General features: G+C 37.7%; 1 protein-coding gene across 4 annotated transcripts in view; it reads left to right on the top strand.

Moving 5' to 3' along the window:
• Positions 1-21751, top strand: part of Vav3 (vav guanine nucleotide exchange factor 3) — a 349120-nt gene that overhangs the window by 176833 nt on the left and 150536 nt on the right. For all 4 annotated transcript variants that reach the window (XM_078026845.1, XM_021735809.3, XM_005339106.5 and 1 more), the window contains exons 11-15: positions 2922-2990; positions 4616-4702; positions 8554-8639; positions 10127-10259; positions 10991-11100. In XM_078026845.1, coding sequence (XP_077882971.1) covers positions 2922-2990; positions 4616-4702; positions 8554-8639; positions 10127-10259; positions 10991-11100 — 485 coding nt within the window. The remainder of the gene's footprint in view (positions 1-2921; positions 2991-4615; positions 4703-8553; positions 8640-10126; positions 10260-10990; positions 11101-21751) is intronic.

The following is a 21751-nucleotide window of genomic DNA, read 5'->3' as shown; positions in this document are numbered from 1 at the left end:
AATTTGATAGCTATACCAGGAGACTCATTAGTTCTGCTCCAAAGAAATGTCGTCCTGTATTAGTCTGTCAACTCTGCTGATGCTTGTGAAATGTCATTTTAAAAAGATCTACTACCTGTATGTGAAATATAATTTTGAGTCTGCTGTGCTTTGTACATCTTGTATATTAAATTTCTTGAACTGTAGCCACAAAATTATTAGTCATCTCTATTTTTGTTCTACTGAGAAATCAGAAAAATTCAAACCTTGATTATTCCTTAAAAATGCATTAAAACATTTATGAGACCTAAACTCAAAGCAACTTAATCAAATTGGATTTTATGAAAAAATAATAAGGAAGACTCAGGCAATCAGTTTCCAAAGCATCATGGAACTAAAAACTTGTCTAGAATAAGATAATTTATTTTGTAACTTTGGTGTAGTCAAATATTGATTGAAGAATTTAGAAGGTTCAATTTTAAAGCATTATCTATTTTGGTCCTTATATGGTTTTACACAGACTTATAGAACTATGAAATTATACTTTTTTGAAATCCAGTGAACTTTTCTCCTTAGTTTCTAATGGTTTGCTTTGTATTTAAATTTTTAAGTGTATATTTAGTTCCATGATCAACTTTTAAATTATGAAAAGTTTGACCGGGCATGGTGGCACGTGACTGTAATCCCAGTGGCTCAGGAGACTGAAACAGGAGGATCATGAGTTCAAAGCCAGCCTCAGCAACTTAGCAAGGCCATAAGATGCTTAGAAACCCTGTTTCTAAGTAAATGTATAAAAGGGGTTGGGATGTGGTTACCTGCTTGACTGCCCTTGGGTTCAATCCTTTGTATCCCCCCAAAAATAATTATGATAGGTTTTGTTTTATGTAATATATATAGAGATTTTTATTTAATAGAATAAAAATGGAAATAAAGGGATAGAATTTTGACACATTTTTATACTGAGCAGATTCTCTCTATAGAAGCTGAAGCACTACTGGCATTGAATTCATAAAAGATTTTTGTGTGGTTCCCTGTGCCAGACACAGCATCAGGCACTTAACGACATGACAGGTCCTATGCACTGATAAGCTCACCCTTTAGAAGGAAAGCATGAAATGTGATGTGCCCAGGAACACGGTATGATAGACTTACAGATTATTATGCCTGAGAAGGCCAAGGAGCTCGGTAGAGACCAGCTTCCCAGAGGAGTGATTGTTGAGTTGGGCTTTGAAGGAAGAGCAAGAGTTGGACAGGTGGATCAGAGAGGAAGAGCTTTTGAAAGAGAGAAAATAATAATTCTTTGGGGATTAAGTATCAAAACATATTTTGAGAATTACAGTTAATTGAGTATGAATAGAATATGGGTTGTTTGGAAGTGAAGGGAGAGAAGTTGAAGAAGGTGTGCAGGATGGAGACCATGGAGTCTGACTGGGAGGTCTGAGTGACAATCAAAGCACTTGTGGGGCATCATAGAAGGCTAAATAGGGTGGAAGTGTGATCTCCTGGAGTCCTAACTCTGAGGCCAATGGAGGGAATTGATGGTCCTGTGGAAAGACTACAAATCAGAAGATAGGTCAGAGCCCCATTCTACTTACCCATTTGAGAAAGGGCAGGGGAGTGGCAGGGAGGATGGTTTCCAGGGCAGGGTCAAAGCTAACATCAGTAAGACATGGACAGAGGCACAGAAGGAGTCTGGGACACATTCTAGGTTTGGCCTATGTGATTAAATAGATGAAGATGCCATTATTCAATAATAACAAATGCAGGAACAAGAATAGGGTTCTGGGTAAGGGTGGGTTCCATGTGGGGCATGTTGAATTTGAGGTCCCTGTAATCTGTTCAGTTAGAACTGTTTAGATGGATGTGAGTCTGGGACTCAGGCTTGAGTTCTGGGTTGAGAGTATGTATTTGAGAGTGAACCTCAATAGGAGATGTTGACAGTCTGACTGTGATTGTGATAGAATTATAGACTGTGTATGTTATAGTCAGCTTTTTCAAAGCTGTGGCTAAAACACTGAACCAGAACAACTGTAGAGGAGGAAAGTTTATTTGGGGACTTACTATTTTAGAAGTCTAAATCCATAGATAGCCAACTTCATTCCCTAGGGGTTCCAGGAGAGGCTGAACATCATGGAAGAAGAGTGTGGGAGAGGGAAGCAACTTATATGATGATCAGGAAACACAGAGAGAGAGAGAGACTTCACTTGCCAGATACAAATATATGCCCCCAAGCCACACCCCCAGTGCTCTACCTCCTCCAGCCACACCCCACCTGCCTTCAGTTACCACTCAATCCCATCAGGTGATGAATTCAGTGATTGGGTTAAGGCTCTCATAACCCAGACATTTCCTCTCTGAACACTCTTGCTTTATCTATGTGTGAACTTTTAGGAGACCCCTCACATCCAAACCATAATAGTATAAAATAAGAATGAGAGGGACCTTGGGTAAAGATACAGGGAGCAATAACTTTCTAAGATACAGTTAACAAAAGAAGTAACTGAGGACTGGGGAATTGGCAGAAATGGAGGATTTATGAAAATAATATCAGCAGTAACAATAAGCAGAACATGCTGATGTCTGTGAAATGAAGGGAGATGTGGTCCTCAAAACCAGCAGCTAGAGAGAATCCATGTATGATAGTGAGTAAAAAAGTGTCAATGAAGTTAGCCATTAGGAACTCTTGCATAATGTTGGGGAAGCAGCATCTGGTGGTGGGGTATAGAATTCAGCTTGGTCTTTGAAAAGAAGACCAAGCATGTTTCCTGCTCTTTTGATGTCTTCCCGGTCTTTTTGCAGTTGGAAAATTTTGGGAAAATAAAGCCTCATTACATAAAATGTATCACATTATGGAGAGAATAATGATAATAATGATTTATTTTTTTTAAATTTTCCTATGTGTTAGTTTTGATTTGATGTATTAAATCATTTCTTCCAAATAGGAACTTGTCAAACATACCACTGATCCCATTGAGAAAGCGAATCTGAAACTGGCTCTTGATGCTATGAAGGTAAAGCAAATGTATCTGTCACTTGTTTATAATTTTTAAACAATAGTATTCAGATGACTAACATGTATATATGATGTGCTAATACATTATAATATGCATTTATTTATCTACCAAAATAGAGAGACTTGCATGGATTTGATGTAGGACAAGAACGTATAACATCAAGAGATGTATTAAAATAACTTTTGAAGTTTGCTAACTTTTATAACTGCCAGAGTGCCTTGATATAATGGTTTTTGTTCCTTGTTCTTTTATGGTTGCTAATAGAAAACTGTTGGCTTGTGTAAACATCAGGTCAACTGTGGGCTTCTGGAACACCATTGTGGCTCATTTTCCTCAGATGACAGGATCAACCAGGTTTACTCTTTTGGATGCCGGTGAACTTTACAAGTGAATTTCAAGTTTGGGCTTTTGTTTTCAATTAAGTCTGAAATTTAAGAAATACAGGTAGATAAAAGCAGATTTTTTGAACGTATCGGAACTATGTAAAATCCCAGTTTCCACGTTATGCTGAATCAATATCTTTGAAGGAAATAATATCTGCCCCTCATTTAAAACAAGTAAATTTTGTTCTTAAAAACAAAATGAGAATGTGACAGAACTGCTCAGAACTAGGTATAGCTACTCATCTGTGTCTCTGTACTAGTTTCAGTGTCAGCTTTGATGTTTCATTCCTTTTAGTTCCACTATCAGGAAATATCACAATTATTATTACAAAAAAGATTCTACCAAGTTTCCTATTTTTGAAGAAGCCGTATATGCCTACATCGTAAGAAAAGTCAGATTTCTGTTGAGAACAAAGTTAGGAACTGCTTTTTGAGTTGGTTCCTACTGTTGCAGATGAATTTAAGAGGGGAGAGAAAAAAGAGAAAGAGCTCACAAAACAGGAAAATCTGGAGCACATGTAATAAAAATAGCTGGTTACAGTATGGGGAGATTAGCTAATGTTTCCTCAAATATAAGAAAAGCCATTTTAAAATAGGTGAAGGCACATGGAGAAACATGGCTAGTGTTTTTTGTTCACTTTGTTTCATTTTGTTGTTGTTGTTGTTGTTGTTCTGTTTAGTTCCTCAGCTCTCCTTTATTTCTTCTTTATTAACTCTTTAAAATTGAGCCAGCCTGCTTGACTGAATGCTCTCAGGAACTAACAAGACATTAACTGGTTGCAGAAAATAGTCTCCCTTAGGTTCACTGTATAACTTTTAGTTACTTTTTTTTTTCCCTCCCTGCAAATCCTTCACTGTTGCCCTTGTTCTAACCTGAGTAAACATATAATTCTATCAAGGTCAGGCATTACTGTGCTCGGAATTGACATTCTTCTGACCTAGTTTCTTTTGGGTTGCTCTGCATAGCAGCATATTTTGTTTGTTTGGGTTTTTTAAGGCAGCAGCATCCTGACTCTTCTCTGGGGTGTGGTAAATGACAACTCTTCAGTCTTCCAGCTGTCCTGACATTTCACAATTGCCTTTGAGATGCAGCTTTGATTGATTGGGTCTTCATTTTATTGTCATTGCAGAGTAATGGTGGTTACATTTACCCCTAATGGAATTAATGATGTGTTTTCTTTCAAAGTGGTTTGCATCTCTCCTCTAATCTTAGTGTGCCTTCTTGTCTTCATTCTTTAGGACTTGGCACAATATGTGAATGAAGTGAAAAGAGATAATGAGACCCTTCGTGAAATTAAACAGTTTCAGCTATCTATAGAAAATTTGGTATGTAATTATCCTTCTATCCAGCTTCCCCTCACCCCCCCCAGTTTGGGGACTTTTAAGAGCTGCAGTTGAAGACTAAAAGATAGTTTACCTTGAAGTTTCTGCTGTTGGAGTCCTGCTCCCTGCACCCCCCACCCCCTTCCTCTGTTTGGCAGTTCATAGATATCTGGAGGCACCTGCTACTCCTGTTTTACTCCTCCTTATCCAAGGACTTTCTGTTCCAGCAGTCTGAATTCCAAGCACTGAAATCCACTGTTTCCTTTGCTCTTTATGCCCATGCATAGTCACAGCTGAGAGCAGCTCACTTGCTCATTTTACATATATTTTCTGGGTGACCATTGTGTGCCAGACTCTACCTTGCTCAGGGCATGACTATCACCATGAACAAGGGGTATCCTGATTGAGGAAGCAGTCAGAGAGGGTTTAAAAATGTCCCATTGAGGATGGTGTTTTGAGCTGGGTGCTGTAGCAGAGGGAACTAAGGGGAGTTTTTGCTTAATTCTTTGGAGTCATCACCACTTGAACTGGGACCTAAAAGATGATGAGCAGCCACAGGAGGAGGATCTGGGGGGAGATCTACCTAGGCAGAAACCTTAGCAACTCAGATACTCAGAGGTGGGCAAGTGATAAAGGGTAAGGGTGGTTGGAAATCCAAAGTAAATTAAGAGTGGCCCTCTGTGGGGTGACCAGGGGGGCTGGAAACAGCACAGCACAGCTCTAGGCCAAGGATGAGTTGAGATTTCACAGTGACAGCCAGGGAAAGCTGGTGCTAGGTTTCTGTCTGGTAGTGATTTACATTTCAAGAGGACCCTTGGTACTGGTAGCCCTGTCAGCAAGCTCTTAAAAGTGGTTTCAGAGAGAGAGAGGGGGGGGGGCGGAGGGAGGGAGAGAGGGAGGGAGGGAGGGAGGGAGAGAGAGAGAGAGAGAGAGAGAGAGAGAGAAGGGAGGCCTGGATTAACCTGGAGGGCAGTGCAAATAGAGAATAGATATAAGATACTTGTTTTAGAAGAGTAATTTTATTGCTTCCTTCTCCAAAACATCTTAAATCTACCTATTTGGGGACACCATTTACTTCCTACCCAATCCCAGGAGCCTTTACATAGTTACTGTTGCAAAATGTGGATTTCTCAGTTCTCCCTCTTTGCCAAACTTGTAAAGATTTTCTGTTGCTTTCAATGTTCAGTCAACATTCCTTAGCAGACATTTAAAGCCCTCAGTTGATCTGGACTTAAACTTATTTTCCTGAACTCAGATAATTGCTCACACATTTCCCATTATAGGTCTTGTGCTGTGTTTAACCATAGAATCTCCAGTTTGCCCTGCATTTGCATGGTTCTGCCTTTGATCATAATCTTCTCAGAGCCTACCATGGCTCTCCCCATCAAATTCCTTGAAAGTCCAATCTAAAAAAAAAAAAAAAAAATCCCTTTCCCTCTTCTCCCATTATTTGGTTCTCTTTGGAACTCTGCAGCATTTTGTCTGGATAGCTGCATATAAAATATAATAAAACATAATATTAAATTACTATCTTAACCATTTAAGTGCACACTTCTTTGGCATTAAATACATTTATCATGTTGGGCAACCATCACCACCATCCATCTCCAGAACTCTCTTCATCTTGCAAAATTGAAGCACTATACTCATTAACCCCAAACTCCCAGTTCGCCCTCCCCCCAGTCCCCACAACCAGTACTCTAATTTCTGTCTCTCTAAGTTTGACTGCTTTGGGTACCTCAGATAAATGGACTTGTATAATATTTGTCCTTTGATGTTGGCTTATTTTACTCAGCATAATGTTTAGGGTCCATCCATATTGTAGCATGTGTCAAAATTTTCTTCTTAAAAAAAACTTTGTTCCTTTAAGGCTGATGATATAGGATGTGTATACCCCATGTTTTATTTATCTATGAGTCTCATTGATGAAAATTTGGGTTGCTTCCACCTTTCATCTATCATGAATAATACTGCTGTACATGGGTGTGCCAGGATCTATTCCAATGTCTACTGTCACTTCTTTTGTTTGCGTACCCAGAATTAGAGTTTCTCTATTGTATGGTAATTTTGTACTTAATTTTCATTCCATTTTTCACAGACTCTACACCATTTTACATTCCTACTAGCAATGCACAAGTGTTTGAGTTTCTCCTCACCCTTGCCAGCATTTGTTAATTTTGTATTTGGGTTTTTGTTTTTGGGGGGGTGGTTAAAAAACCACACACACACACACACACACACACACACACACCTCTACGCACGTCTACGCACATGTAGGATATGTGTATAAATGATAGACATCCCGTTGAGTGTGCAGTGATAGTTTATTGTAGTTCCTCTTTGCATTTTCCAAATGATAAATGATGCAGAACATTTTTTTTCATGTTTTTTTTTGTCATTTGTCTATCTTCTTTGGAAGCGGGTCCATTCAAATGCTTGCACCATTAGATTGCTTGGTTTTGTCATTGAGTTTGTAGGTGTTCTTTGTGTATACCCACACATCAATCTCTTATCTGAAAAACAATTTGCAAATACTTTCTTCTGTGGGTTGACTTTTCATTTTGTTTATAGTGTCCTTAATGCAAAAAAGTTTTAAATTTTGATGAAATCCAATTTATCAGTCTTTTGTTGTTTGCATTTGGTATCATATCCAAAAAATCACTGCCAAATCTACTGTTATAAAGCTTTTCCTCAATTTTTGAAGACTTTTATAGTTTTATACCTTACTTTGGGTCTTTGATTCATTTTGAGTTCATCTTTATATATCATTTAAAGTATGGTTTCAACTTTATTATTTTGTATGTGCATATTGATATCCAGTTTTCCCACTACCATTTGTCCTTTTACCAATGAATATTTTTGGTGCCCTTGTCAAAAATAATTTTTACTACTAAAAGTTTATTTCTGAGCTCTCTACTATTCGTTTGGTCCATGTGTCTGTCTTTTTGTTAGTGCCACATTGTTTTGATTATTGTAGCTTTGGAAAAAGTTTTATAATCAGAAGTGTGAAATATCTAGCCTTATTCTTTTTCAGGGTCACTTAAGATTCCATATGGATTTTAGAATGGAATTTTCAATTTCTGCAAAAAACATCATTGAGATTTTGATATGGAATATTTAATTTTCTACTGTTCTTGTAACTGTTAATCACACACTTATGCTCTTTATTACAATGGAATCTCCAGGTGTTAGTGATAGTATTCAGCCAATTATTTTTTCAGTTGTCAAGTACAGTAAGTACTCATAATTACTTTTTAAAAGAATAATTTAATCGCCTGCCTCTGGAGAAATAGCTCATTATTTTTAATCATTAAGTCAAAACTTTTCATCTTTGAGATCTTAGCTCAAGAAAGTCAGTCCTGACTCTCTTGACCAAGTTAGATCCCCTCCTTGTACTCTTCCTTCAGGGAAGTGGTGCGTTTGTCCTATTTGCATCTGTGAATATTGTGGCCCCACTGGGGAGTATGGTCCATGAGGGCAGAGTCTAGATCATGCTGCCCTATGATTGTTATAGTGGTTGGCACACAGTAGATACTTAGCAAGCATTAGTTGCTAGAATTTTCTTGTGATTTATATTCTTATAGTCATTTCTCTTTTGATATCTAACTTTTAAGATTACTTTAAGATTGTTCCTTTTTAAGTAAAATTAATTAACATATTCCCCCATTATAAAGGACAGACTGTTTTTAATAGTGTGTCATGTAGTCTTGAGCTTTTTAAGTATGCTAAAATATGTAAATTGATAACATTTGTAACATAATAAGATATTTTTCTTGGGGAAATGTCTTTGCTAATGTTTGTTTCTTTTTTCGTGTGATTATGAAGAATTCAGACATATACATTTGATATTCTAGAACCAGCCAGTTTTGCTCTTTGGAAGACCTCAGGGAGATGGTGAAATTCGAATAACCACTCTGGACAAGCATACAAAGCAAGAAAGGTGAGAAGAGCAATGCTTATTCTCAAAGTCAGTAATTAGTATCAGAAGATGGAGAAAACCTTAAAACAAATTTTCGAGGATGAAGGAGAAGAAGAATAGAAGAAAAAGGGACAGATCAACCCATGGTTCCTAAATTTTTTTTTGATATAGGTATTATACTTTTTGTCCTGGAATCTGTTATGTATCTGAGTTATTAAGAAAAAAAATTAAAAATATGAAAGGTCAGTGCCTAGAAATGATAATAGAGATGAATAAAGATGAAGTAACATAAGTAACTACCAGAAAAACATAATTGGTCTTTAGGGTATTCATTCAAAAATGACTCAAAATAACAGAAAATGGCCTTAAGGGAAGATAGAGTACCCTGAAGTGATGTTTTTCTTGAGGGAAATTTGTCATTTATTTAAGGCACGGAGTCCTTAATTGTATATGTGAGTGTCCCATTGATGCTTTTGTGGTTATTTTCTGGGCTCTTTGGAGAATATGAAGCCAGCCAGCAGGGGGCAGCATCAGCTCTTGCTTTCACCTTGATACCTGGGCTCTACAGGTAGTTCTCAGGAACCTCACATCCTTTAAACCACAGACTTTAAAAGTAATCACAGCATTAGAGCTTTGTAAAAGTATCATTGTCATCATCACTGTGTTAACATATATACATGTTAATCACCAAGAGTTTACAAAAACACAAATACTGATATTGGGTGATAGGATTATAATGTTTCCCCCCTCCCCATTACATTATTTTTAATAAGAAATAAGAGAAATTTTGACATGGAAATTTAACCATAACTTCTTTATTTTATGTTTTGCTCATACACCATCTATTTGTGCTTCAGTAAGTTCATTAAATCATGAAGAACAACATAAAGGGTAAAAGCCTGGGTTCTGACATTAGAGCTGGGTATGAATCTTGCTGTGCACCTTCCTGGTGCAAATTATCTAGCAACTCTAAGTCTGTTTGCTCCCCAGTGAAATGATGATACTAATGTTCACTCAGCAGGGGTTCTGAGGACTTGAATTGAGCCCTGCTTGTGAGAGGGGTGAACTCTTCTCAGGGCATTCTGACTGATTACTAGTACCTTAGCAGAAGTTCACTGATACACTTTTCATTAATAGTTTTTAAAATTTTTAGCTTTTAAATAATCAAAAAAAGCAATTGCCCATGAATAAGCTTTATGGCTAATCTCAATGGGTCCTTTCAACAACTCTGCAATATGTATATTTCTCTTATTATCATTTTGCTCATTTTTTTTAAAATGAAGGAACTGAGATGCATGTAGGGCATTCATGTGGTAAAGGATAGTGTCTGGGTACACGCCATTTTTATTAAGTCACATCTCTCCTTTTTTTCAATGTGAAACACCTCGCTGTCTAATCCAAAGGAAAAATGGTTGATTGGTATACTTACATTTTACCAGGAAAAAGTTTATACATGTGCTTCTAAACCATTAAACATCCATCAGTCAATCTCTCTTTCTCTTTCACAGGCACATCTTCTTATTTGATTTGGCAGTGATTGTATGTAAAAGAAAAGGTGATAACTATGAAATGAAAGAAATAATAGATCTTCAACAGTACAAGATAGCCAACAATCCTACAACTGATAAAGAAAATAAAAAGGTGATGTCTTGGACATTAGTAACTATAATTTACTTATAACTTTGATGATTATAAGTTCACCCCTTTCACAAGCCACAAGAGCAGGAAAAGTATGCTAATACAGTCATCCCTTGATATTCAAGAATCCCTCCCCTCCGTTATGAATATCAAAATTTGTTCAAGTTCCTCATATAAAATGACACAGGATTTGCATTTAATCTACACATATCTTCCTATGTACTTTACCTCAAAGTACTTATAATACATGCTACATTGTAATTCCTATGTAAATAATCATTGTGCTGTAATGTGTAGGGATAATGAAAAGGAAAAATTTTATATATGTTCAATAGAGATGGAATTTAAAAAAATATTTTCCATATTTGGTTGGTTGGATCTGGGGATGAGGAAACTGCACAGCAGAGGCCTGACTGTGTGTTAGTGTACAATGTGGCTTGTGATCCAGCTGTTTTGTTCCTAGAGATTGATGAGGTACAGGACTCTGTGAGATGTGGTTGGACAGTACTACCACTGCTCTGATTATCTCACATGCCACAAGAGCAAGACAGTAAAACATTTGTATTATGGATAGGAAGTTGACAGTAATGAGAAGTCTAATTGTTCACAGTTTATGTACTGGTTACGTTATGAGGGGGTACTTGAATGGTTATGGTAATGTTTTAGTGAGTTTGGAAATATTGCATCTTTAATAAATAATGCATATTAATCCAGATAACCTTAATTTTTAACAGTGGTCTTATGGCTTCTACCTCATCCACATCCAAGGACAAAATGGGTTAGAATTTTATTGCAAAACAAAAGATTTAAAGAAAAAATGGCTGGAGCAGTTTGAAATGGCTTTGTGAGTATTTCTATATTTGAAAGTTCTGTGTTTTCTACCTGTAAAATCACTTATAAATAATGAACAATTGATATACTATAATGCTTCTGAGAGCATGAGCATTGCTAAGCTGTTGGCTCAGTGACTTCTTCCTGGGAGAGGAGCTTTCGTGAATTTCTTCAAAGAGAAGAAAGAGGGCGCTCTAGCCTACCGTTTGGGTTCCTTCTCATGGGAATATTTTAATTCTTTAGCTTTCAGCATCCCCATACAATTTTAATTATTCTAATGGTAAACTTTTTATGTAATTAATGTTTTTAAATATATATCTTTAAATTAAATAGAAATGTCCCCCCCCCACATACACACAAAGATATTCCTATGAGGACAGATCTTATTTCAAATAGGAAGATTGATTTTTTTCCCTCTGTTTTAAGCTCACTTATTGTTTGAATACTGACTAAATGGCAGATGGATTCAATGAATGCTTTAAGGGCTCAGTTTCTTTCAGCATTCTTTTCTTTTATTAAAGCAAAAGCACAACAAAGAGGTGGAAAATAAATCAGACCTGTGTCAAAAGAAATGGCATATAGAGCTGTAATTACCCAAGAACATGTCACTGTAGGTGTTTCTTTTCAGTTTGGTTGTGTACAAATTAAAAGTTGTCTAGTGACCCTTATTCTAGAAACATATTGGTCACCCTGAAGTGAAACTGTTAGTGAAGGGTGGTATTAAGGGGGAACACTTGTGATTCGTTTCATTTGTGTTCTAGCATTATTTACCATCTGTTGACAAATGCTATCAGGTTTTTTTTGTTTCTGGTTTTTAAGAAGGGGTCATGACAGCATAAAAAAGAGGTAGGAGGGGAACTGGGGTTGTGGCTCAGTGGTAGCACACTTGCCTGGCATGCATGAGGCAATGGGTTTGATTCTCGGCACCACATACAAATAAATAAAATAAAGGTCCATCAACAACTTTAAAATATTTTTTAAAAACATAGAGGTAGGAGGGCTTGGGTTGTGGCTCAGCGGTAGAGCACTCACCTAGCATGTGCAAGGCCCTGGGTTCGATCCTCAGCACCATATAAAAAAAATAAATAAAGATATTGTGTCCAACTACAACTAAAAAAAATATTTAAAAAAACATAAAGGTAGGATTATAATGGCTTATTGTAGTTCTGAAGAAAGGAAAATAAAGATTGTCTTTGGATTACTTTGCCTCATAGTTTAAGAGATGAGATTATATAGCTAAAATATTTTAAATGTATAAACAGTTCTGTTCTGCCATAGTCACTGCCGTGATTTGACTATAGGGTATTAGCTAAGTTTTTGAGCCTCTGAGAGCCTCAATCTTCTCATCTACAAAATAGGAGTAATAATATTTATTTGAACTCCAAATAATATTTCCCAGCAGAGTGCTAGCCAAATAGTACAGTAGCAGTCATATGGTTCTGATATTCATTGTTATTATTGTTATTAATATTTTTTATATTTAGGATCCTGGTACACTTCTGGGTACTTATAAAAATAGAGAGCATCTTTCAATATACTAATATAGTTCTTATATTGTTATTGGTTATAATAGTTAAACAGAAGAGGTTGGCAGTTTTGTGCATCCATGTAGTGCCTAGACTCCAGGGACACATTTGGTTTGGAGCACAAGTGCTGAACTTGATGACCTCTGCCAGTCTGATTAACAGTGCACTATGTCCTATACCTGGCATGCTTTTTCAGGGAGACACCTGGAGTTGAGCAGTTTGGACTGGAGTGATAGGATGCTGGGGTTAGTGGAAATGCTCAGAGGCAGAGCTGATTGCAACCTTTACTCTTGTGGGAAGATGCTAGGCTAGTATTTTCTGATGGGTTCTTTTTGGCTATGTAATCTTTAGTTGAGCGAAAGAATTTCTGCAGAGGAGGAAGCTAAATTCCTCATCCCAGAGCAGCCAGATTACTTGTACAGTATGATAGACATATCAGTGACAACTTTTTTCAGTGGCCCTAAATCAAACAGCTAATCCCTTATACAAGAGACTTGGTATTAGAAATGCTGTGTCTGTTTCATGTAAGAGTCTGGGGTAGATAAAGGAGAGTGCCTCTTCTGGGGGGCAGGGAGTGCCATCAGGGACTCAGGCTTATATCTTGTTCTGCCATCAGCATTTGGCTTCTGTCCTCAGGGGTAGTTCCCTTGAAGTCTAAGATAGGTGCTGGAGCTCCAGCTATAAAATCTACATTCGAGGAAGCAGAAGGTAATCTCCCACGTTTAAGGATCCTTTGCAGAAATACCACATATTTCTGTTACATAATACCAACCAGAATTTAGTCATGTAGCCACACCTGACAAGGGAGACTGGGAATTTTGATCTTTATTCCAGATAGGATTGTACCTGTCCAGGGACTGAGGTTCTGGTGCCATGGAAGAAGGGAGGATAGGTCCTTGCAGACAGTTAGGGAACCCTACTTTGCAGGTATATGCATTTCAGAGTGTGAATGGATATAAATGTTTCCCTACAATCAGAACAGCTGCAGTATACCCAAGGAACCTGGGATTCTTAATCTTCTATTGTTTTCCAATGACCTCAACAATGTAATAAAATGTCAGCAAAAATCAGTTTTGCATTTTAGAGTTCCATTGATTGTCCAGGTAACTAGTGACAAGGTCATGTCTGAAAACCCTGATGGTGATTACTTCTATTTTTCTAATATAGCTCTTGCCTATCTTGTGCTCAGGAAAAAAAAAATAGAAAGATCTACGTAATCCTTGAATCTTACAGTTTTTCTTGTGGTTCGGATCTTGCTGTTTTGTTCATTATCTAAAGTTTTAGTACTTTTTATTTTATCAATCATGAAAAATAAAAGAAACCTAAGAAATCCTGAAGCATACAGGGAAAATAGCAAGCCTCTGTATCTCTAGAGGACTTCTTCCCAGTGTCCCCACGTCTTTCTAGTGTAGTCTGAACTGTTGCTTTAAGGAACTCTGAAAAGGAAAGGGAACGCGGTGGGAGGAGGGTGGCTAATCAAAGGAGGGAGTATTTTTAAGACTGATGAAATGTTTGCCAGCTCTGTTTACAGAAGATAGCGATTCTGTTTATAGGATGATTGGATCATTTTTATTTAAAATAATTGCAAATTACCTTGAAGGCACTTAAAAATACTGCTCTTCATTTAGAACATTAAGCAGAAAGCCCATAGAAAAGCATGAATACCAATAAACACTAAGGATTTGGTGGACACAAATCACCTCCCCAGAGGTGACCTAAATCTTAGCCTCTGTCTTTCCCAAGCGCATCCCCACTCTTGCTCAGGAGCGATGTTCTTGACCTTCTTTGGGCACAACCACTTCCAGCATTTAAAATATGCAGTGAACTACAGTAGAATTTGGCAACCTCCTAGGAAAGGCTGAACAAAGAGAAAAGCAGCAGTGACCCACTTGGACAGGGCAGGAGGAAGGATTTCTTTCCTTCTGTGAGAAGTGGTAGCAGTACTGATTGCTCAAGAGGTTGTTGGGACAATTGTGCAGCCAAGGGATGTTCAAGAGCTGCATTTCTGGGGACCCCACACTAAAGAATAATTTAAATCTTTAAGAGATTGATTGGCATGCATTTCTTGTGTTTATTTATTCCAAAAGGCTTTTTTTTTGTCACCAACTATCTCTTATAATTCTGTTTAGTCATCTGTGAAATAGGCTGGAAAAAATATTTTGGTTGGGTTAAGCTGGTTTTCATGATGATGTTGGAAAATGAGGACGTGAATACCTATGGCAGTGTTCAGAATTTTGTTAGGAAGTTGTGGATCTGTTTTCCTCAGAACCCTGATATTCATTGTGTTTTTATGAATTCTCCTGTTAGATTTAAATTAATAAACTTTATATCCACTTTACAGCTCAGGAAACTAGTATCCACAGAAGTACTTCAGCAAATTTGTAAGAAGGTCAATTCCATATTGTTTACATTAGAGTTTGGGATCCGAGTTCACGGGATTTGTTTTGTTTTGTTTTTATCCCAGAGGATTCTAAAATAAGCAAGTGGCTCAGATCTTGTTATCGAAAATGAAGTCAGGGTTGTTTTGTTTCGTTTTGGTTTGGTTTGGGTTTTCACTGTGACTAGGACATAGGGATCAGAGATTTTCTCAATGTCTCAGGAATAAGTTCAAATTGGGTAAAATATGAAATAAAGAAGTGGAATAATAGGACGAGAAGGATTTTTAAACAAAGCATTGGAGAGAGAAAACATAAAATCGGAGAGGGAAAATAAGTCATCCTATATGATAGAAAAGTGATGGTTCAAAACTAGCTTCTGTAGCATTTATTGCAGGAAAATTCTTACCTGGAATTTCTTCTGACCAACCTGACCCAGTTCTTGCAATTTAGCAATTACACACTTGCTCCCCTGAATGAAGCCAGCCCCTTTGTGGATGCATATGCCGTCACTACTGCCATTATTGTGGTTTTCTGTCTGTGTCCTCTGTGTAAGGCACAGCACTGTGGGGATCGCATAAGGAGAAGTAGCACCAAGGGCCCCCATGTCTTCTGGAATATTTGCACAGCATATTTATTTGCCAAACACCAAGACTAGTGAGATAGAGAATCCAGAACTGGGAAGTTGCTCTGGGACCAGGTTTTATTGTCATCTTAGATTATCTGAGGGACAGCCCTTGAACTCTCTGTTGCCTAAGAAGAGCTCCTGAAAAGGAGCTGCCAGGGAATGATGGGGCACAGCAAGAATCTAGCCATTAAGCTCCACAAATCACACTTAATCTGAGGCACAGTGTTGCTTTGTAATTTATTCCATCTACTTTCTGAAGGAACTTGAAGTCACTTAAGAATAAAAGAGCACACATGCCACAGAATGAAAAAAGGAAAATTTAAATAATCAGAGATTAAATAAAACAGTGTTTCCAAGCATTTCTTTCAAAACCAGGCTTTACCGGGGAAGGACACTTTTCTTGGAATTTACTTTCTGTAGTTTGTATGATAAAAACAGTAAGCAAGCTTTTTTCCACATGTCAAATATAAAAGTATGTTTTATCAAACATAATGTGTTTTAATCTAAAGACATTGCTCAAATATTCTGAATACCAGAGAGAGAACTACCACAGGAAATTTTGTTCATTCTTCAAATATTTATTGAGTACTTCCTTGTTGCTAAACACCACTGGAAGCTCTGGGCATGTAAAAATGAGGGAGCTATTGCAATTAGGTCTAATTTTTTTTTTTATTTCCAAACATAATGTTCAGTTAACATATAATGGATTCAATTTCAAGACTGAACTCTCAATATTTCTACTCAAATCGTCTCTTCCTCCAACCCAATTTACTCAAGTATCAATAGCTGGAGTTCCAAGAACTGCCCTCGACACAGCCCTCTCCCTCCACATGTAATCAGTCTCTCACCAATTTCCGCAGATTAAATCCAACACTTGCCTGTACACTCCACTGCCACTCATCAGGGTTTAAACCTGCTGTATCTCCACTTGGCTTCTTCATTTCCTGCCCCTCCTATCCAGTTCATCCTTCACTAAGCACCTGGGTAATCTGATCCTCTTATGCCCCACTTTAAACCCCTTTTTGGCTGTTGATTGTATTTAGTCTAATATCAAAATTTTTACCAGGACCAGAGAAGGCTCTGCATGGTTTCTATCCCACTCATCTTTCCAGCCACATCTCCCATCTGTTTTCCCCATGCTCATTTTTCTCTAGTTAGATTGTGTATTTCGGTTCCTGGAGAATGCACAGATCTCAGGCATCCATGCCTAAGCTTTGCTGCCTGGCATAGTCTGTCCTTCTGCTTGTTGGAGAGCAAGTTCTAGATCCTCCAAGTCTTGGCTTTAAGGACTTCTGTGAGAGAGCCTCTCCGGACATCTATGCTAAATGAGAAATTCTACCTCCACAATATTCTCTCACAATTTAACTATATCACCAGACAGAAGTTATCCAAGTGTGATGTTGACAGCGGCCCTCCATCCAACAGTGCCCCTGCCTGGTAAAGAGAATCTGTACTTGTCTGCTCAGTTTTGCTTCTCTCTTCTTCTCCTAAAGGGTCAGGATTTTTTAATTGCTATTTAGAATAGATGCCAAACTGAACTACATGATTACAGATAGGAGAAAGATGGCGGGGGGGGGGGACCAAAAAAGCTCATGGGTCTGGGAATAAAGAGTTCTGAGGTACACTGAAATATATGGGATCTGGTGATTTGGGAAGGGGAAAGGGGCCTTTGCAGTTCATATATATGTCCCCTTTTAAGTTCCTTGTAATGTTAAGTAAAGAGTGAGATTATTTTGGGTTGTTTAAGTTGCTGTATGTGTACTTTTAATGTCCCAAGGCTGGAAATTGTCTGGGCCCTTGAGTTGGTGGTATCACCATCATATCTGTCCATTAATCTAACATCTGCTTCCTCCCCTGGACTGTGAACATTGTGAGACAAGAGACTTTGTGGGCATCATTCACCTGCATGATTTGTTCTAGCACAGCACCTGGCATCTAGTAGGCAATCATCTATTAATTATAAATTTGAAATTTTAATCTTTAGGTTTTCTTACAAGAAAGTGAACAAAGACTCAATAGGTTATGGAATTGCCTGAGAAAATATTATAATAGCTCTTGGTAGAGAGAGACTTTCTAGTATAGGAAGGTGTAGGGTGTGAATCTTTGGGTAAGAGTCATTTAGGAACATGTTCTGCTCTGGCAGCATTAGATTTTTTTTTGTAATTTGTGAAGTTGGTGTCATGTTGTTTCTTTCTTATATTAATATTCAGATATGAAACTGTAAATTTTCTAAGGCATTTTTCTATACATCTAACCTGGTGTTTCTTTCTGGCAGTCTGACTTAATGCTTGGATAAAACTTATAGAACCAAATTGAATGGGTAATTTTCACATTATCTAGACCATCTTTTAAGTAGCCTTTCTTTCATCCTTACATGTGCTAAAAACTGCAGAAATTATATGTAAGGCATGAGGCTTTTTTTGTCCCTTGGAGATTCAGATAAAGGTGATCTCAAGTTCTATTCTGGAGTCTGATGTGCTCAGGGCCAGCCAGCTTCCTCACATTTCTCTCTGTCCACATTTCTGATTCCTTGTAGCTTTATTGCTCTTGCTTCCACTCCATTATTTACCCCAAACCCAGTCATAGGCTTAACTTTGTTGTACTGACAGGTATCACAGGGAGACTCTGTCTGGCACCTGTTTCTTCTGCAGTTCCTCCAGTTTCCTTACACCCTAAGTGGTATCTGTGGTGTATATAACTAAGCTGCTGACTACAGCGGACCAGTATTCCTGGCCTCAGTACCCTTGACCTCAGCACTCCTGACCTCAGTGCTTCTACAGTGAACACTAACCAGGCCAGGCTGCACAGAGCACTTCCCCACCCTCCCTGGGATTTAGAGGAGTAACACTGTTGCTGTCATGTTACACCTCAATTCCAGAAGAAGCTCTTTGGGAGTGTCTCAGAGAAGAAGGCCTTTCTGATTGATTGATAAAAGACCCATGTTTATAATGTCAAAGATTCAGTAGCAGATTTGACATTCCATTGTGAAAAAGTAAAACATTGACTTTGATTATGTTTTTTTCTTAGATCCAGTCACCTCCCACACCTACATGAAGCTAAGTCAGAGACCTCGATAGCATGCCCAGACATAGTAATAACTACTATTTTTCTCTCCACTCCTCTCTAACCTGCCCCACCTCCTCTTTTCTTCAGTAGGAGGTGTGGTCTGTTTGTATTTTCTCGATGTATAAATAAGTACTCATTTGAAACAAGAAATTTAATTTCTTACAACAGGGGCCAGTGAACACTTTTTGTAAGGGGCCACAGAAAAAAATATATATTTTATGCTTCATGGGCCATATTTTTTTCTTCAGAACTATGACTTACTTCTGCCATTATTAAGTACTAACAGCAGCCACAGAAAACACATGACTGAATAAGAGTGGTGTGTTCCAATAAAGTTGATGGTCTGTATTTTTCTCATGAGTTATAGTTAGTAACCCTTGTCTCAGCACAAATAAAATGATCTAGGCCTCGGGAATGGAGTGAGTATGTGTTACCAGTAAAGAGCTCAACTGTAATGAACCATACTGTGGCCTTTTGTAGAAGGGTTATTTCTTTTCTTTTTTCTTTTTCTTTTTTTAGTAGCACTGATTTCTGTTTAGGCCATTATGATGGTTTAGCTCCAAAATGCTCTCCCCAAAACAAAAACAAACCTGGATGAATTATCTATAGTTGGCATTTTTTTTTTTTTTTACTGTCAATTGAATATCAAAAATGTCTTCTCAAAGAGCACAGTGCGCCTATTTAGGTAGTCCATTCCATTTGGTTTTGTGAGCTTTTTAGTGGAAAGGACAGTGAGCCCCACAGAATCCAAGTTCTATTCAGAAATCAACCATATCAACAAAGCAAGTTTTTAATCAGTGATGCTCTTTGTGCTCTGGAAGCCTTTCTTCCCAGCACAAGTGCTATTCCTGGTATTTATTCTGGGGTCCTCCCTTGGGACCACCCAGAGGATGAGAATGGTGTTGAGTTGGCTGGAGAGTGAGCTCTCCTGGGTGATCCATTGGTGACATTTTGACTGTGGCAGCTCTTGTTTTGTTATTGGGTATCCAAAGCCTATCATTTTGGAAACTGGTCTTATTGGTATAATGGCCAATATGTCAGTCCACAGACCCTCTCAGAATTTGTCTCCCTGTATGCATTTTTGTTATTTTGGAGAAATTATTTTCTTTAAAGTAAACACCTTTTATCCGTTCTTCTTAAAACTTCTTCATGCCAGTTTTTAATAAGAGGAATTTGTTTACGGGTGTGGAATTCATGCCGCTGTGGTCCACCACCCCTGGGCTGTGCCGAGTCTCCCTGAGCTGACCTATTCACATTAATCTCCCAAGTTGAAGCCAGCTCAACTCTCCCTGAATCTAATGTATTGTCTATAACCTTTCAAAATTGGCAGTTAAGTCAGTATGGGGAACTATACTGGCAGCAATAAAAGGAAGCAGGACACGGGACAGTGCTCAGAAAAATCACAGCTGTCATAAAATGGAGTCTTTCAGTAGCTTGCTTGATCCAGAAACATGTGAAAGCATTTCATGCATGACAAAGCATTAGTAAATATTAAATATATTCTCGTTTTGTTATTGCCTAGTGGGGATCAACCTCTCTCCTTTTTCTCTGGTTGTATTTAATACTCACTTGACACTTTTCTGGCATTCCTGAACATGCTCATGAGGAGGGAGGAGTCGCAGGCAAGAGGAAGAGCAAGGATAGATAGCAATATTTCCATCAACAAATAAGCATTACCCTTGATAGAACTAACAGTGAATAAAATTATTAAGCTAAATGAATGTTGGTTCCCATGAGCCTTTATAACAGGGTCTTTGATATGTTGATTTTTTAAAAATGAACAATAAAAGCACATCCAGGAGAGTCTAACCTGGCAGCTGTGGTCACAGTCTGTCTCCAGCTGGTCTGGGTAGTGTGGAGATTAACACAGAGTGTTTGTTTTGGAATTGTACTGAGTCAACTTCATGTATGGTTGCCTCTAAGAAACTGACATAATCTTTACTACAGTGAATTCTGTGACATTAAGCAAGCTTTAACCCATAAGTCTAAACCTAATACTTAATGTCACATTTATTAATTTTGTGATATTTCTTGATAAGAGATTTTAGCTCGTAGGAATTACCACTTTGAGCAATGCAACACAAAATAAGCTGTATTTGGAAATTGGCGACACTTATAGTAGAAACAAGGGAGAAGCTTTGTTTTTCCACTTCATGGGGCAGCAGGCAAGGCCAGTCTAGATGCAGAGATAAGAGAGTCAGGTTTGAAGAAGACTATGTATTGTACCTGGGAATTCATTTATTTGGTCTCATAATTATTGAGCATCTCATACACATCCAGAAGTGTTCTGGGTTGAAAGAATATTCATAAGACAAGTTGTCTTCTCTCATGGAATTTAAATTGTAAAGAGGCTTACATTTTCATGTCAGTATTATAATAATGCAAAATAGTGATAAATTGCAAGGTTCATGAAGTGGTTTATACCACATGTTATTTTGATTTGAGGAGAACAGAGTTGGAAATTTCAACATAGAGATGTTCTATGATTGTAATACTGTTGGAAATATTTTCAGAGTTTTTGGCCCCCTGAGGAATCTAAGAAAGGCATTTACAATTGAGGGTTTTTCTTCTTATTTTAAATAAAAAGTTATAAGTTGTACTTCTTGCCAAGAACAGCCTGCGCTTGAATGCTGCTCATGACAATGACCTCACTGCCTCTGGAGGTGTTTGCTCTATCTTTGGTTATTTCTCTCTGTAGGAAACTTTTCTTTATAATGAGCTGAAGCCTGTTTATTCAAGTATAATTTCTAATGTCACTTCTTGGTCCCAAATAGAACATGTCTAAACTCTTTCCCTTTTAGATATTTGAAGATAGCTGTATCCCTAGGTCCATGCTTAAAACATATTTTCTTTTATACTGAAAAGAAACTTAATTTAGAAAGCTTCTTTCACTAACTAGTTTAACTGAATGCCAATTAGGTTCAGGTAAAGGTGTGGATAAATTGAATGTTTAATTTTCATCCAATATTATGGGAAGCATAGCGCAGATGCTAAGATGTTCTCACAGAAAATTAGACTTTGTTATTTTGATGTGTTAGAAATAAATTTTGGGATTTCTGATCGATTTAT

The sequence above is a fragment of the Ictidomys tridecemlineatus genome, chromosome 11 (assembly GCF_052094955.1).
Source record: "Ictidomys tridecemlineatus isolate mIctTri1 chromosome 11, mIctTri1.hap1, whole genome shotgun sequence".
In the NCBI taxonomy this organism is placed as follows: domain Eukaryota; kingdom Metazoa; phylum Chordata; class Mammalia; order Rodentia; family Sciuridae; genus Ictidomys; species Ictidomys tridecemlineatus.
This window is presented reverse-complemented; position numbering and strand designations above follow the sequence as displayed.